Consider the following 14,876-nt stretch of genomic DNA (forward strand, 5'->3'; position numbering starts at 1 on the left):
GTAGAGAGGAGCTTGTGTATAACAACAATTTCCATCATAGATCATGCAGATAGATTGCATCCAGTTATGTAACATGGTTTGAGGTAGTATTATTGGCAATGTAATTGCACCTCTGTGCATGGAAATAGTGGAGATCATTTTCACAGGCTAGCTGTAGATATACTGAGGACCTGTGCAGATTCAAGCTTTGAGAAATGTTTCCCAAGCTTCAAACAAAAGAAATCATAAATTGAAGAGCTTCAGGTCTAAATACAGGTTTCCTCTTATACCTATTTCCCAAATTACACAGTAGGATAATGTCACTGTGCATAGTAGCCATCCAGAAACAAACACCAGAGCTTTGGGTTCTCAATTCCATCCTTTTTAGAGGTCTGTTTCTCAGCCACAAAACTGGGCCAACAGGGTCAGACTACTGACAATATTTCTGATATCTCACATCTGCAAAGATCTGCTTGACTAATCAGTTTGTCCCTGCCATAAAAATCAAGGGAAACATCTCTTGCACCCAATACAGTGACACAGTCTGACTGGAATTGCAGACAACAAGGAAACATCAGCCAAAAGAAAGAATTGTGGCTATGCTAGAAACAGCCTATAAAAAAGTGCAACAACACAGAAGGAAAGAAACAACTACTCACTAACAATGAAAAATGTATGAAAAGTCTACTTTGAAAACCAGTTACATAGAAGAAATGCATATATATATATATATAAAGAACAAGACAATCCAACGGCTATTCGCAAGAAAATATGAATGAGAAAACGACACAAGAAGAACTGACATCATTGACCTTGCATTGAGTGAGTCTGTTAGAGGAAAAACTGTTATCTTCAGCTCTTTATTTGTAATATATAATATTCATTAGGCTTCCAGCCTTTTGATTTGTAGCTGATTCCCCAATGGTGTTGTTCTGTTCTTGTGTCATTTTCTCATTTGTGTTTTCTTGTGAGTAGCCATTGGATTTTCTTGTTCTTTATGTATGCATTTCTTCTACATAACTAGGGTTGCCAGCTCCGGGTTGAGAAACTCCTGGAGATTTTGGGGGTGGAGTCTGAGGAGGGTGGGGTTTGGAGAGGGGATGGACTTCAATGCCATAGAGCCCAAGTGCCAAAGCGGCCATTTTCTCCGGGGGAACTGATTTCTATTGCCTGGAAATCAGTTGTAATGGTGGGAGATCTCCAGCCACCACCTGGAGGTTCAATAAACACGATGTGTATTGATATAAGGTATGCAATCCTAAAGGAAATAATACTCAATACACAGCCACTGATAATTACAAATATATTTACTACTGTAATTACAACATAAACATCAATGTGTATACAAGTTACCAACTTTTCACATTCAATAACCTATCTTTGGTTGTCAATTCAGTTCACGGTGATCCTGGAATCAGAAAACACTGTTGGTAATAAGTGAAGTGTTCCGGAGGGATGGTTAATGTTTGTTCAAGCACAAATTGCCCTGTTGCGATGGAAAGATGCACACAGAGTTGCGATCAGCTGGTTGGTGCTAGCCATTCACGTAGCTGAAATCCCGCTTGCTGGATCTTCTAGCTAGCCTGGATCTCTCATCTGCTGTATAAGCTAGCGTTGGATTTATGAGTTGCTGGTGCTGTGCATCACAGACAATGATATTTGCACGTAGATATTACAAGATTCTGGTATATACTTGTTTCACATTGACTTGCTTCCTCAGACTGTGCAATTAAATCTGACTGCAATATTGCAGTTCATAAGATGACTCCTAGTCCTTACTTCCTCCTAAAGGATTGTGAATAGGGGTATAAACTGAGCAGATAATGAAGTGATCTTCTTTGGTATCCTTGTATGCACACAGAGAGTACCAACACATATCTGCTTCTTCACTGGGATTGCCAGGTCCCTCTTCGCCACCAGCAGGAGATTTTGGGGGCAGAGCCTGAGGAGGGTGGGGTTTGGGGAGAGAAGGGACTTCAATGCCATAGCGTTAGGGTTGCCAGGTCCCTCTTCACCACTGGCGAGATGTTTGGGGGGCGGAGCCTGAAGAGGGTGGGGTTTGGGGAGGGGAGGAACTTCAATGCCATAGAGCCAAATTCCCAAAGCAGCCATTTTCTCCAGGTGAACCGATCTTTATCAGCTGGAGATCAGTTGTAATAACAGGAGATCTCCAGCTAGTACCTGGAGGTTGGCAACCCTACATAAAGTCCAATTGGCGAAGCGGCCATTTTCCCCAGGTGAACTGGTCTCTATCGTCTGGAGATCAGTTGTAATAGCAGGAGATCTGGAGGTTGGCAACCCTATCTCCAGGTGAACTGATCTCTTTCAGCTGGAGGTCAGCTGTAATAGCAGGAGATCTTCTGCTATTACCTGAAGGTTGGAGACAAACAAGGCTCAGTGCTGCAATGGTAATGGAAAAGATCCACAACAGCACTTACAACTATAATAATAAAGTAAGGATTTTTATAAAGTGAAAAAGGTGCAAAAAAGTGAATATATACACATTAATACAATAGGGTACAATAAGATACAAATTATCAAAAGAATCCAGCACAGATGGAAATTCAATTGAAGGATATAAGCATCCTGTAAGGCAGGTAAGTCAATATATATTATACACAATATGTTGTTATTTCTTCTCTGTATATGACAAGCTGGACGGTAAACAGCGATGGCGAAGCCACAATGAGGAAGTATCAGGACGTGTCGTCTAGATCAAAAGCACGTTTCGCACTTGGCTTCATCAGCTACATGTATCTAAGAGAATTCATAATAGTCATAATAAATAAAGTCTCAAACAGGACCAAAGTCTTCCTTGTGAAGGAAGAATTCTCTTAGATACATGTAGCTGATGAAGCCAAGTGCAAAACGTGCTTTTGATCTAGACGACACGTCTTGATACTTCCTAGTTGTGGCTTCGCCATCGCTGTTTACCGTCCAGCTTGTCATATACAGAGAAGAAATAACAACATATTGTGTACAATATATATTGATTTACCTGCCTTACAGGATGCTTATATCCTTCAATTGAATTTCCATCTGTGCTGGATTCTTTTGATAATTTGTATCTTATTGTACTCTATTGTATTCATGTGTATATATTCACTTTTTTGCACCTTTTTCACTTTATAAAAATCCTTACTTTATTATTATAGTTGTAAGTGCTGTTGTGGATCTTTTCCATTACCTGGAGGTTGGCAACCCTATTCTTCAGTCTAATTCTGAAACACATGCACTTTATAAGCCTTGGATTGAATAATGGTTCTATTCAATTGCAAACTAATAGGTGGAATCCTAGGTTCTGTGAAAAGAAAAATCCATGGAATTGATCTTTCCCCTTCAGGACACGCCGCCCCCAGCAGAATACAGCAAGGGGGAGGCTGCAGCAAGAAGGAGAAATAAGCAAGAAGCATCCCACATACCACCACCACGATTACTCTTGCAGAGTCTCTTGCCCCATTTGTGAAAATGCTTGTGCAAGAGAGAGGAGGCTGATTCCTGCCCATATCCTCGCAAGCTACAGCCTCCACTTCCTGCAAGCCATCCTGTCTCCAGGGTCCCTCCCCGATCCTCAGGAGCAGCTTAAGGTGTGCAAGAGACCACGGGGGATGGGGAGGGGAATAGATTCATTGTGTGAACTTCTTCTTGGTGTGTTTTGTTATAGGCACACACACATCAGGGAATCCATGGGTTTCAACAAGGGAAACCTAACCCAGCGTAGGCTGAATGACCAGTTCTTCTTTTCCTCTTAAATCTTACTGAAGAACCGGTTTTCACACCAAGTTGCTGTTGCTATGCTACGGGTCCCTGCATCTGGGAAACGGCAGATTTTGCTTCAAGATGAACCAAACTCTTGCTTTACAAAAAACATGACCCATCACATAGAAGCATAAGGAATGGGGGGGGGGGTGAAGCTAGTTTCTTTGAACAGAGTCTCAGCCCCCACAGTCGCCTCACTGCATTGAGTAACTTCCCTGCTTTCGTTCCCTGCTTTTGTTCTCAGAGAGAGCCCTGCGCTTGGCTATTTCAGTGGGAAGGGGCATTCCCCGGTCCTTTTTGCAAAACCAAAAACGCCAGCCAACCCCCCCTTTGCTGCAACCACAGAAAATTGCAAATGATGCAGGTGACAAAGCTTCCTCTCCTTTAGAGCACTGGACCCTTTTGAGCTTTTAAAGTGAGGCCGAAGAGGGAGATCAGCACTGCAAAGGAGATCAGCACTGGCCTCTCTCAACTATTTGGTTTTTGTCTGGGTGTCAGGCTTGAAGGCTCCAAATATAACTGGAGCAGTGGGGAGAGGATACTTAACTCTTCCCCACACACTAATTCGCTGGGGGGGAAACACAGCTACCGCACTTATGCCTGTATTGTCACACACACACACGCACAGACACACACACCAGGAGCAAATAGCAGCAAGAACACCTTGTGGAATGGTGATTTCTTTGTGAATCTGCAAGCCGTTTGTGGACCTGCCACCGAGGGATTCATTGAGAAACCCAAGGGTCAGACTATTTGGGCTTTAAGCAGTCAAAAGGGAGCGCCCTCAATTGTGAACACAAAGGAAATGGCACCCAGTGCAGCTCTTCCAGAGAGCCAGAGTGGTGTAGTGGTTGCGAGCGGTGGTTTGGAGCGGTGGACTCTAATCTGGAGAACCGGGTTTGATTCCCCACTCCTCTACATGAGTGGCGGACGCTCATCTGGTAAATGGGGTTGGTTGCCCCACTCCTCCACATGAGCGGCAGACACTAATCCGGTGAACCGGGTTGGTTGCCCCACTCCTCCACATGAAGCCAGCTGGGTGACCTTGGGCTAGTCCCAGCTTTCTCTGAACTCTCTTAGCCCCACCTACCTCACAGGGTGTCTGATGTGGGGAGGGGAAGGGAAGGTGATTGTAAGCTGCTTTGATTCTTCCTTAAGTCGTGGAGTAAGTCAGCATATAAAAACCAACTCTTCTTCTTCTTCCAGTGCTAGAGAAATACAATCCCTATAACAGGCAAACAACTCCCATTTCTGATAGATAATCCAGAAAGATACTGTGTTTGACGGTATCAAAAGCTGGAAAGGGGCCAAAGATGAGGAACATAATCATGCCCCCCACTATTTCACAGCAAAGGTCATCCATCAAAGCAACTAATCCCAAACCAAATCAGAATATAGAATGAAGTGGTTCCAGATAACCAGTTTCATAAAAGGATGTCAAAGAGCAGGTTCACTCACTGCTCAATCATTTTGTCCCTGGAAATGGAGAGTAGCCTAACATTTCCCAAACTGCACTGGTCCACTGAGTGTTTCTTTAAGAAAAGCTTTACTACAGCAGGATCCAGCCGCTCTGTCAAGGAGGAACCAGTTCCAAGACTTTTCTAGTTAGTCTCCTTCAGCTACATATTATTTACTGCGCTTCTGATATGGAGGTTCATGTTCGGTTCATGCTAAAATAGATACAAGTGACTATCTACAAAGATCAAAAAGGACAGCTAGTTAAGTCTTCCAGCTTATCTGGGGGTCTTGGCTGTTCTTTAGACACTCAGAAAAGATCTCCCCAGTGGTGCTGCACAGATGCAATAGTGGTGAAGAGCAAGGATTTTTGTCATCACCAACTCTGCCAGGTTACTAAGGCACTAGCTCATGTTCATTCTAGCACCAACTTTGCTGCAGATGTTGTCCCCCTTGCTTTATTATCCACAGCTAGCCAAAACACCACAGAGATACTTGGGTATTTTGGAGCAAACCTCTTTACTTCCTGAATCATCTCTCTAATCAAGAAGCTGACTAGGACTTTGACAGGATATGTTACAATATCATCTAGAAGCTCACCGAGAGAAGGTACAAAATTCCCGGGGTCTATAACTTCAGGGACCCAAATCACCCTGGGGATTCAGGAAGCCAGACCAGATGCTAAGGACAGGTGTTGAAACAGCATCCTTGAGCTAATCAAGCCTCTTCCATGTGCTCTTCTGAATGAGAGAAGCAGAGGAAATCTTTGTTTGGGAGCTCATGTTGGATTTTGGCAAATTCAAGGAGAACTGGAGAGAAATCCACAATGGTTCCTGCAAGAACCATTCCTGCAAGATGGCAAGAAAAATAAAACTGCTGCTCCCCCTCCCTAGCTAAACAGCCAGCAGAGAAGGATTGAGGGGTATTGATACCAGCCGTCAGCTAGAGGAGCAACTAGGGGAGCATCTGTGGGCATACAGCTTCTCCCAAGAAGTAAATGCAGGTTATGTATGCAGGCTCAGCTTATCATCAAAACTCAGCAAAGGTATTATTTTTTTTCAATGCAAGGATAAAACTATATAAACAGACCAAATGACAGACCAAACTTCTAAATGCTACATTATCTGGAGCAACAAAGAGCAGAGGAACAAGCTCTTTTCTTCATATTTTTTAGACCTAACCAACAGAGGTGTTTCCTTTGCTTACCAACTGATTGCTGTACCAGTATAATGAGGAGCCCTTCAGCACACACCAGTACTTTTTCCATTTGTTGCCAATAAAACTTCCTTTTTCCTTTTTCTTGTAAAGCCATCCCTGGCAATCAGCTAGTCCCAGATCCTTACAAGAGATCCTTCGGCGGCTCATTACACAAATTCCTGTACAGGTGAAGATGTGAGAAAACGTGATTTTTTAAAAAAGAAAAAAGTGCATGTAATAACACACACACATTTCCTCTAGGAACAGTCAGCAAAGTTAAATCAATCAAAACAAAGCGTTCAGGAAATCTACTGTGAGAAATATAGATCACGAATCAATTATTAATATTCTTCTTAAGGCAACTGTACACAGCATTAAGCCTTCAGTGCCCACAAATTACAATAAATTCATGTAAAACTTCAAAAACAACGACATAACTAAATTATTTAATGTCATACACAGAAGAGGATTCTAATGACTTAAGAAGGAAAGACAGTCTCTCCCTCTCAAACACACCAGCTCCCTCCAATACTGAACATACCAAACCAGCTTAGTCCATATGAACAGCATGCCGTCATTTCGTTTCCCCCCCCCCTCCGGATCAATGCAAAACTGGGCTTGAAGAGGAGCCCACTACCAACTAAACAACGCTCCAAAACCCTCTTCGTCTCGTGGACAAGATGCCACACTGAACAAAAAGAGGAACAAAAGGAAGACCTCATTACCTTGACTTTTCTTCCTCGTCTTCTGACGCAAGGGAACCTGCAAGAAATGCAGGAAGGAAAGAATAGAGGAAATTTCAAATTGTGTTGTAACATTTGTAGAAAAGGGAGGGGGGCTCTGGAGGAGGAGAGGAGGAGGGGGTGGCAGGGCTGTCTCAGCCTCGAATGGAGTCATTCAAACACACACACACACACCAGTGCTCATGGGGACGCAAGTAGGTGAAGCAGAAAATGCTTTAATTAAAACCGATGCATGTTCCACAAGAGCAAGTGGAACAGCGTTATGCCTCTATCACTTCAGCTTCCTGTTTCACACCCGCAGACTGTTCTGCTTCTTACGGGCTGCTCATTATATTAAATGAAAGCAGAACCAAAAAAAGCTGGTGCTGAAGTTTCACTGCCCGTGGCCAGCTATCCGAATGGCCCACTGGTACTCAAAGGGTCAAAACGTGCATGTTGGGCACCGGTGCAAACTTGCAGCCTTCCCACGGAACAAGGTTGCAAACAGCCAGAGGAGCGGGGCAGAGGTGGTGAAAGAGTTACATCCGCTTCACAGTCCAGCCCATTTAATTCCACTGTGGTCAGGAAGAGGAAAGGCCAAGTCACACGCACGTGTCCATCATCAGCATCACATCGCTTGATGATTATAGATGAAGCAGACTTGCGTTCCTTTGATCCAGGACGAGAACTGATAGGTGCGAATTACAAGGAAGCAGATTTCTGCTAAATAGCAGGGGAAACTTCCTAATGGAAGGAGCTGTTCAACAGTGGAGCAGACCACCTTGGGAGGGGGACTCTCCTTCAGTGGAAGTCTTTAAGCAGAGGCTGAACGGCCATCGGCCGGGAATGCTGTCAATGCCAATTCCTGCACTGAGCAGGAGGTTGGACTAGATGGCCTCCAAGATCCATTTCAACTCTTAACAGTCAATGACTTCTACTCCTGATGACTAACAGCTGAATATGTTGAGCAGCCTTCAGTGGAAACATTCAGAATCAAGAGACTACGAAAGCCCTTTCTGTGGTGCGTGACCTGTCACAGGTGTTTCACAAGTGCAAGTCAGAGCTTGATGTGGCACGCATGGAGCAATGAATACGCACCACATATTCAGTCACTTTCCTGACTTCCTATTTCAGTGGAGGGCATACCACAAAGCTAAAACTACTTAGTGCAGCAAAAGGAAAGTCCAAAAGACTACACTTCAAGCAAAAAAACTGGGAAGGTGCTGTCAAAAGAGCAGGGCAAACCACTCCAGCAAAGAGGCTTCAGGGAGGAGGCAGGCATGCAGTAGAACTTGTTTTGAAGTGTATGGCATCTACTGTAACAGTGAGGAAGGGACTTTCCTTCTCTCTGGACCTTTTTCTGACAGTCTTTCATTCCTCCACCACAGCCAATTTCCAATTATCCAATGTCTCCCCAACTCCTTCTCACCCACTGATCCACGTATCAGCTACCAACTTCTTCTTTCACACTGAAGTGAGGCCTCCACATCACAACAGGGGGGAAAAGGCAGTACAAGGAATCCAAGGGGATTCCAATTGATTTAATTTTATATTCAATAAAACGTATCCATCTGGATGAATCAGATTCAGTTAGCGTATAATGAGTGAAACTGTTCGTTTTAGCCTTATAGTGCCATCGTAACCAGAGTTTTGTTTTTACAAGCCAAGCTCTGGTTTCCAAATGTCTTTGGTTTGTTTCTAAGCACAAGACTGTATAAGGTACACAGGATGGTGTTCCAAGAATTTTTCGTAGGAATTTGGATTGTATTTTTTCGAAATCCTCGTTTAAGGCCTGGATCCAGATTGGGATTCTGTATAGAAGTTGAGAAGTTAACTTAGCATTGAAGACTTTAAGAGCTGCAGGTACATACTGATGTTCTTTAGTATAGAAGAATTGTGTGATACCCAAAATACTGTTTTGCGCAGCTGCTATCACCAGTTTCCTGTGAGTTACCCAACTGGCTCTATAGTGGAAGTATATACCTAAATATGTAAACCATTTCCCATGTTCAATCGCATTACCCCTTATCCTCCAATTAAAGGGCTCCACGTCACAACATACCTGCTCACCCTAAGGCCCAGTCCACACAACCACCTGAACATGTTGAACCCATCTTGTGACTGGTCCAATACATATCTACATTGCATCTTGCCACCACCTGAGTTTCTTCAAAAGGGAGCAACAAAAGACATGGGAAATTATAGTTGCTTAGAAGATGAATTGAACAAATTGTGATGGACAGGATTCATGTTTAATTTGCATTCTGTGAATGCTCAGGGGTTCGGCTAAAATAACCTTCCTAGGCAGACCAAAGAGTGCAGATGAAGTGCATCTTCTAGACTGCAGTGTCAGGCTAGCAAGGAAGCATTTTACAAGTTTGTGTGGACAGACAACAGAACACCACTGACACTTGACATTCCAGTAATCAATGGAGTACTAGGGACTATTTGGTATCTGGCCAATGGTTTTCCAGGAGGAACAATGGGAGGGGTCTGAGAGCCTTAAAAGGAAGATTTATGCCCTTTGTTAGGGAGATGTCTGAGAGAGATTATGGGGAACAGAGTTCTAGGGAGAAGAGAAACAGAGAGAGCCATGGCTGGAGTGGCCAAAAGCATTTTGGGGTGCAGGTTCTCACTCTCTTTGAAGATCTGTTATGGGATAGCAGACCTGTTCCTCTGGAGGAGTGCCTCTTTGCATCCACTTGTGATCTACTTGCACTGGCTGCAGATGGAGTACCAAATCAGGTTCAAGGTTTCGGTATTAACCTTAAAAACCCTAAATGGTCTGGGACTACTGTATCAGTGGGATCACAAGCATCCACTTGTGATCTACTTGCACTGGCTGCAGATGGAGTACCAAATCAGGTTCAAGGTTTTGGTATTAACCCTTAAAGCCCTAAATGGTCTGGGACTACTGTATCGGTGGGACCGCCTCTCCCAATATACCCATCAGAGAACATTATGCTCTGCTGGTACCAACTTATTGGAGATCCCTGAGCCCAAAACTGTCCGGCTGTCCTCAGCCAGAACTTTTCCCACCCTGGTCCCAGCCTAGTGGAACTCTTTGTCAAATGAGACCTGGGCCCTGCAGTACTTAACCCAGTTCCGCAGGGCTTGTAAGACAGAGATGTTCCCCCAGGCTTATGGTTGAGGAACAAGGGGAAGAGAGGCTGGCTCTGCATATGCAGAGCCAGCCTCTCTTCCCCTTGTTCCTTCTTTCTTCCCCTTTCTCTTCCCTTTACAGCATGGTGTAATGGTTAAGAGCAGTGGTTTGGAGCAGTGGACTCTAATCTGGAGAACGGGGTTTGATTCCCCACTCCTCCATATGAGGAGTGGATGCTAATCTGGTGAACCGGGTTGGTTTTCCTACTCCTACACATGAAGCCAGCTGGGTGACCTTGGGCTAGTCACACCTCTCTTACAGCTCTCTCAGCCCCACCTACCTCACAGGGTGTCTGTTGTCAGGAGGGGAAGGGAAGGTGATTGTAAACTGGTTCGATTTTTCCTTAAATAGCAGAGCAAGTCAGCATATAAAAACCAACTCTTCTTCTTCCCTTCCCTGGGTCCTGTCCTTCAATTTTCCTTAAAATTCCTTCCCTTAAACTTTTCCATCTCCATCCCTCCCCCCTTGGGGTTGCAAAACTTTGACAAAGGGGCAGGGAGATAAGAACACGTTAGATAACATCCACCCTAAATGGGGATATTTTGGTGCCGTTGGGTGGGATTATATTTAATAAATTTTAAATTGATTATCCTTGATGGTATTTGTTTTATCGAATTGTAATTGTGAAATTTTACACGATGTTAGCAGCCCTGAGCGTTGTTTGCTGGGGGAGGGCAGGATAAAAAATAAAAGTTATTGTTGTTGTTATCATCATTATCATTACCATTATTATAATTCCCATGTTAAAAGGCATAAGTCTTTACTGCTCTTTCCTCCAGTGAAACAAAACCAGGTAAACACTAATCCCTGAAACTTCTCACCATTCAGAGACGATGTCCAAGGGTCACAATGGCCTTTTATGCATAGGTGTTTCCCCCGCAGTAACCCCTAAGACTACTTCAGGGTTTTGTTTTGATTATGCACGCATTTTCCAACCATCAGAGGTCGCCTTACTCTTCCCGTGTGTTTCCATGCATTTTGCCCATATTTTCTGGATGCTGGCTAAAAAAAGTTTTTTTAAAAAAAGTTTACCTGAGCTGACTTCACCATGTACAATATAGTGGGATGGATCCTACATATCCTTTATGCTGAATGAGGAACCTTGCAACAAAGACAGAGATCTTTTCCTTCAGCACAAGATTTCTCACTTAGTGGAAAGGAGTCATCCCCTGGAGCAAGAACCCTTGCTTACTAAGGAGTCACAGGATCCAAGTCAATTTCATAAATCAGTCCCAAAACCAGCATAAATGAGAATCCTTCCTGTTTAATTGAGTCATAACTTGGGGCGCTAGATAGAGCCAAAGAGAGAAATGAGACATCATCTCTGCCCCATAATCTATGTGGAAAGGGCAACGCTTTTGTATCATGATGATGATGATGAGTAAGCATCCTACAACTTCGTCATAAATTTAAGACATCCACAGGGTTCCAATTTTGCAGTGTCATCGCAGGAAATGGTTCTTGTAACCCTCGGCTTATACGCGGGTGCCTAATTTTTCCCCATTTTTGGGGTGAAATTAGGCACCTCAGCTTATACGGGGGTCAGCTTATATACAGTAAATATAAACGGGTAAATTTAGAAAGCTGTTTTTCAGAAATCATGACACCATGTCCTCTTTCAAGACTACAAATGAACTACCATTAAGAACTGATCTACACAATTAGAAAAAACATATTTTACAGGACCGTACCATTTTAGCATACTGATGAAGGATAACAGGTTTGGATTCTCATCCACTTGTTAAGGAATACGTAGGTTGGGTCTGGGGTCCAACATAATGTCCAACATAACACGGTCGGTAACACAGGAGTTGTGGGTTCTCCTCAGTTTCTGCATATGAAGCACCCAATAGTTCATATACACCATATTCCCAACCTGAAACAGTCTGGGGAGGTGCTATTTGAGGAAACTCATCTGTTCCCTGGGATACATGTGGGTTTCCTCAACAGGCTAAAGAGCAACCTTTTGGTACCATTTCAGAATGGGGAAATAGCAAGAGGAGAGCATAATGTTGAGAAAGGCCCCTTCTCCACACACACACTGTGACCCTGACGGGAATCATGGGGACTGAGGAGTAACCAAAACTCCCGTGTGACTATGTTACTTCTGACAGAGGGTTGGGACCCCAGACCCAAACGGTGCGCTCTGCAATTTTGTGAGTTGCCCAAGCCAAAAACCCCTTATACATGCAAATGTAACAGGGAGAAGAGCAGAAATGCCACATTTTAGGTCATGTTTTTATAGGAGGGAGTATTCAGACATGTGAATCTCCTGCACCACATAACTTTTCTGAATTTGTAGATTAGTTCTGAGACTGTAGCTCATCCCTAGAAGTTACTAGCTGGTAATATGGTGATTTAATGTCACTGAAATAATTGTCAGTTTCAGTCAAAGTATTTTGAACTAGACTGGCTAGTGGTGAGACAATATACAATTCAACATTATAAGACATGTTTAATTCATGGATTCCCTTGTCAAAGTAGTAACAGTCTCAGATGGTTCATCCAAATAGTCTCCTATGGCTTGTTTACAGATTACTATCACTTCTATGTACAAAAAAACCTATGTACAATGCATTTACACTGGCAACAAATATGCATCATGTCTACATGCAGCATATGGAATATAAACTGCTCTAGACTTGAGCAATGTTAATGTCAGAAAGTCATCACATATGAAGCAGTCCTTATTCTTGATACACATTATTGTGATACAGACATCCTTGGGTGTGGACATATTCCATAGTATTCAGGCACTAGAGAAATTCCATAGTATTCAGGTACCAGCCTGTTGTGTATATGTCGTTTGTCTCCTTAGGTGCATTGGATGGGACTACTAGTCACATTGTCTAGAATACTAGTCATTGTCTAGAATACTGAAAATCTTTTACAAGCCTCATAAACTAATTCTTGCAATAATTTCAGTATCCATTATTAAAGGTAAATGTAAAGGTCCCCTGTGCAAAGCACCGGGTCATTCCTGACCCATGGGGTTATGTCACATCCCGATGTTTACTAGGCAAACTTAGTTTAAGGGGTGGAAGGATGGAAGGCTGAGTCAACCTTGAGCCGGCTACCTGAAAATGACTTCTGTCGGGATTGAACTCAGGTCATGAGCAGAGCTTAGATTGTAGTATTGCAGCTGACCACTCTGCGCCACGGGGCTCTTATCCATTATTAGCTTTTTGAAAAACATATCACCTTCCAAGGAGACAATAATTGTACAGCAAAGGCTTTATGCCTTCAATATAATCATTCCCCTACACACACACACACATACACACACACACACACATATACCACAACTAAGGTAAACAAAGATACTCACAAGAGCTTTACCATCAGCTGCCATGCACAATATTGAGATTGATGGAGAAGCTGGAAAGGAAAACATGTCAAAATAATTATATTTTTAATACCTTAATAAAAGGGTTATCTAAATGTGTGAATTAAAAACACTCTGGGGATACTTTAAAGACAATTTTTGGGAATATTTTCTGTCACATCTTCTCCTTTCCTTTCCTCCTGAACAAGATTGCAGTCGGCTTTAACCAGAAAACCTCCTCTTTTGAGCCGACTTTGTTAATCTATAAAAAAAATCCTAAATGTTCTTTAGTATTACTTATCAGTGCCTGTTTTAGGCAAGTGCAACATATGCCTTTCTGTGCCATCCATGCTGGACATCTGGAAACTGGCGAATTTAACCAAGTTACAGCATTAAACATTATTTCTGTTAGTCCTGGGAACTATTTTCCTGAATTAGACATAATGTGAGGACTGAGGGCAAAACTTCATGTGACTGATGTGCATTTGAGCTTCAAAAAGCAGCTGTATGGCAAAGCAAGACACACAGATCAGATCTACAGTTCTATGGAAGTAAGGTTGCCAACCTCCAGGTACTAGCTGGAGATCTGCTATTACAACTGATCTCCAGCCGATAGAGATCAGTTCACCTGGAGAAAATAGCTGCTTTGGCAATTGGACTCTATGGCATTGAAGTCCCTCCCCTCCTCAAACCCTGCCCTCCTCAGGCTCCGCCCCAAAAACCTCCTGCCAGTGGCACAGAGGGACCTGGCAACCCTATATGGAAGGTAAGTTAACTCTCCCCATTTTCCCTAGGGTTACCAGGTCCCTCTTCCCCACTGGTGGGAGGTTTTTGGGGCGGAGCCTGAGGAGGGTGTGGTTTGGGGGAGGGACTTCAAAGCCATAGAGTCCAATTGCCAAAGTGGCCATTTTCTCCAGGTGAACTGATCTCTATTGTAGTGCCCTAATTAACTTAGTTTATAGAGAAAACATATATGCTGTCACATATATGCATATTCACATAGCATAACACACACACACATATATAGATTCGTATGTACAGGTCTAGAATCACTTTGCATTATGGGTAACGTACTTTGGTCAAGAGACATTTAATGCTGAGGAGCCTGGGTCAGAGTGACCTGTTTGCAGTCAGCTGAATGTGAGATCATTCTCGCATGGTACAAGCAGGCTTCTTAATTAAGCCTGGAGCTTTGATTTAAGACCAGAAGTGTCATTTTGGAATGTAAAGCTGTGCTTCCTCATTAACCATTAGGCAACGCCTTGAAGAGCATTTT

The 14,876-nt window shown here is 43.2% G+C and overlaps 1 protein-coding gene across 1 annotated transcript in view; it reads right to left on the reverse strand.

Annotated features, from left to right (window-relative positions):
* The window catches only part of IPCEF1 (interaction protein for cytohesin exchange factors 1), a 37,865-nt gene extending 24,166 nt beyond the window's left edge, over positions 1 to 13,699 (reverse strand). The window contains exons 1-3 of the mRNA XM_056852756.1: positions 13,604 to 13,699; positions 7,116 to 7,152; positions 6,400 to 6,569 (exon numbers count right to left, since the gene is read on the reverse strand). Of these exons, the coding sequence (XP_056708734.1) occupies positions 6,400 to 6,569; positions 7,116 to 7,152; positions 13,604 to 13,669 (273 nt within the window). The 5' untranslated portion in view covers positions 13,670 to 13,699. The remainder of the gene's footprint in view (positions 1 to 6,399; positions 6,570 to 7,115; positions 7,153 to 13,603) is intronic.
* Positions 13,700 to 14,876: the final 1,177 nt, after the last annotated feature.

Source organism: Euleptes europaea, chromosome 7 (genome assembly GCF_029931775.1).
Source record: "Euleptes europaea isolate rEulEur1 chromosome 7, rEulEur1.hap1, whole genome shotgun sequence".
Taxonomy (NCBI): domain Eukaryota; kingdom Metazoa; phylum Chordata; class Lepidosauria; order Squamata; family Sphaerodactylidae; genus Euleptes; species Euleptes europaea.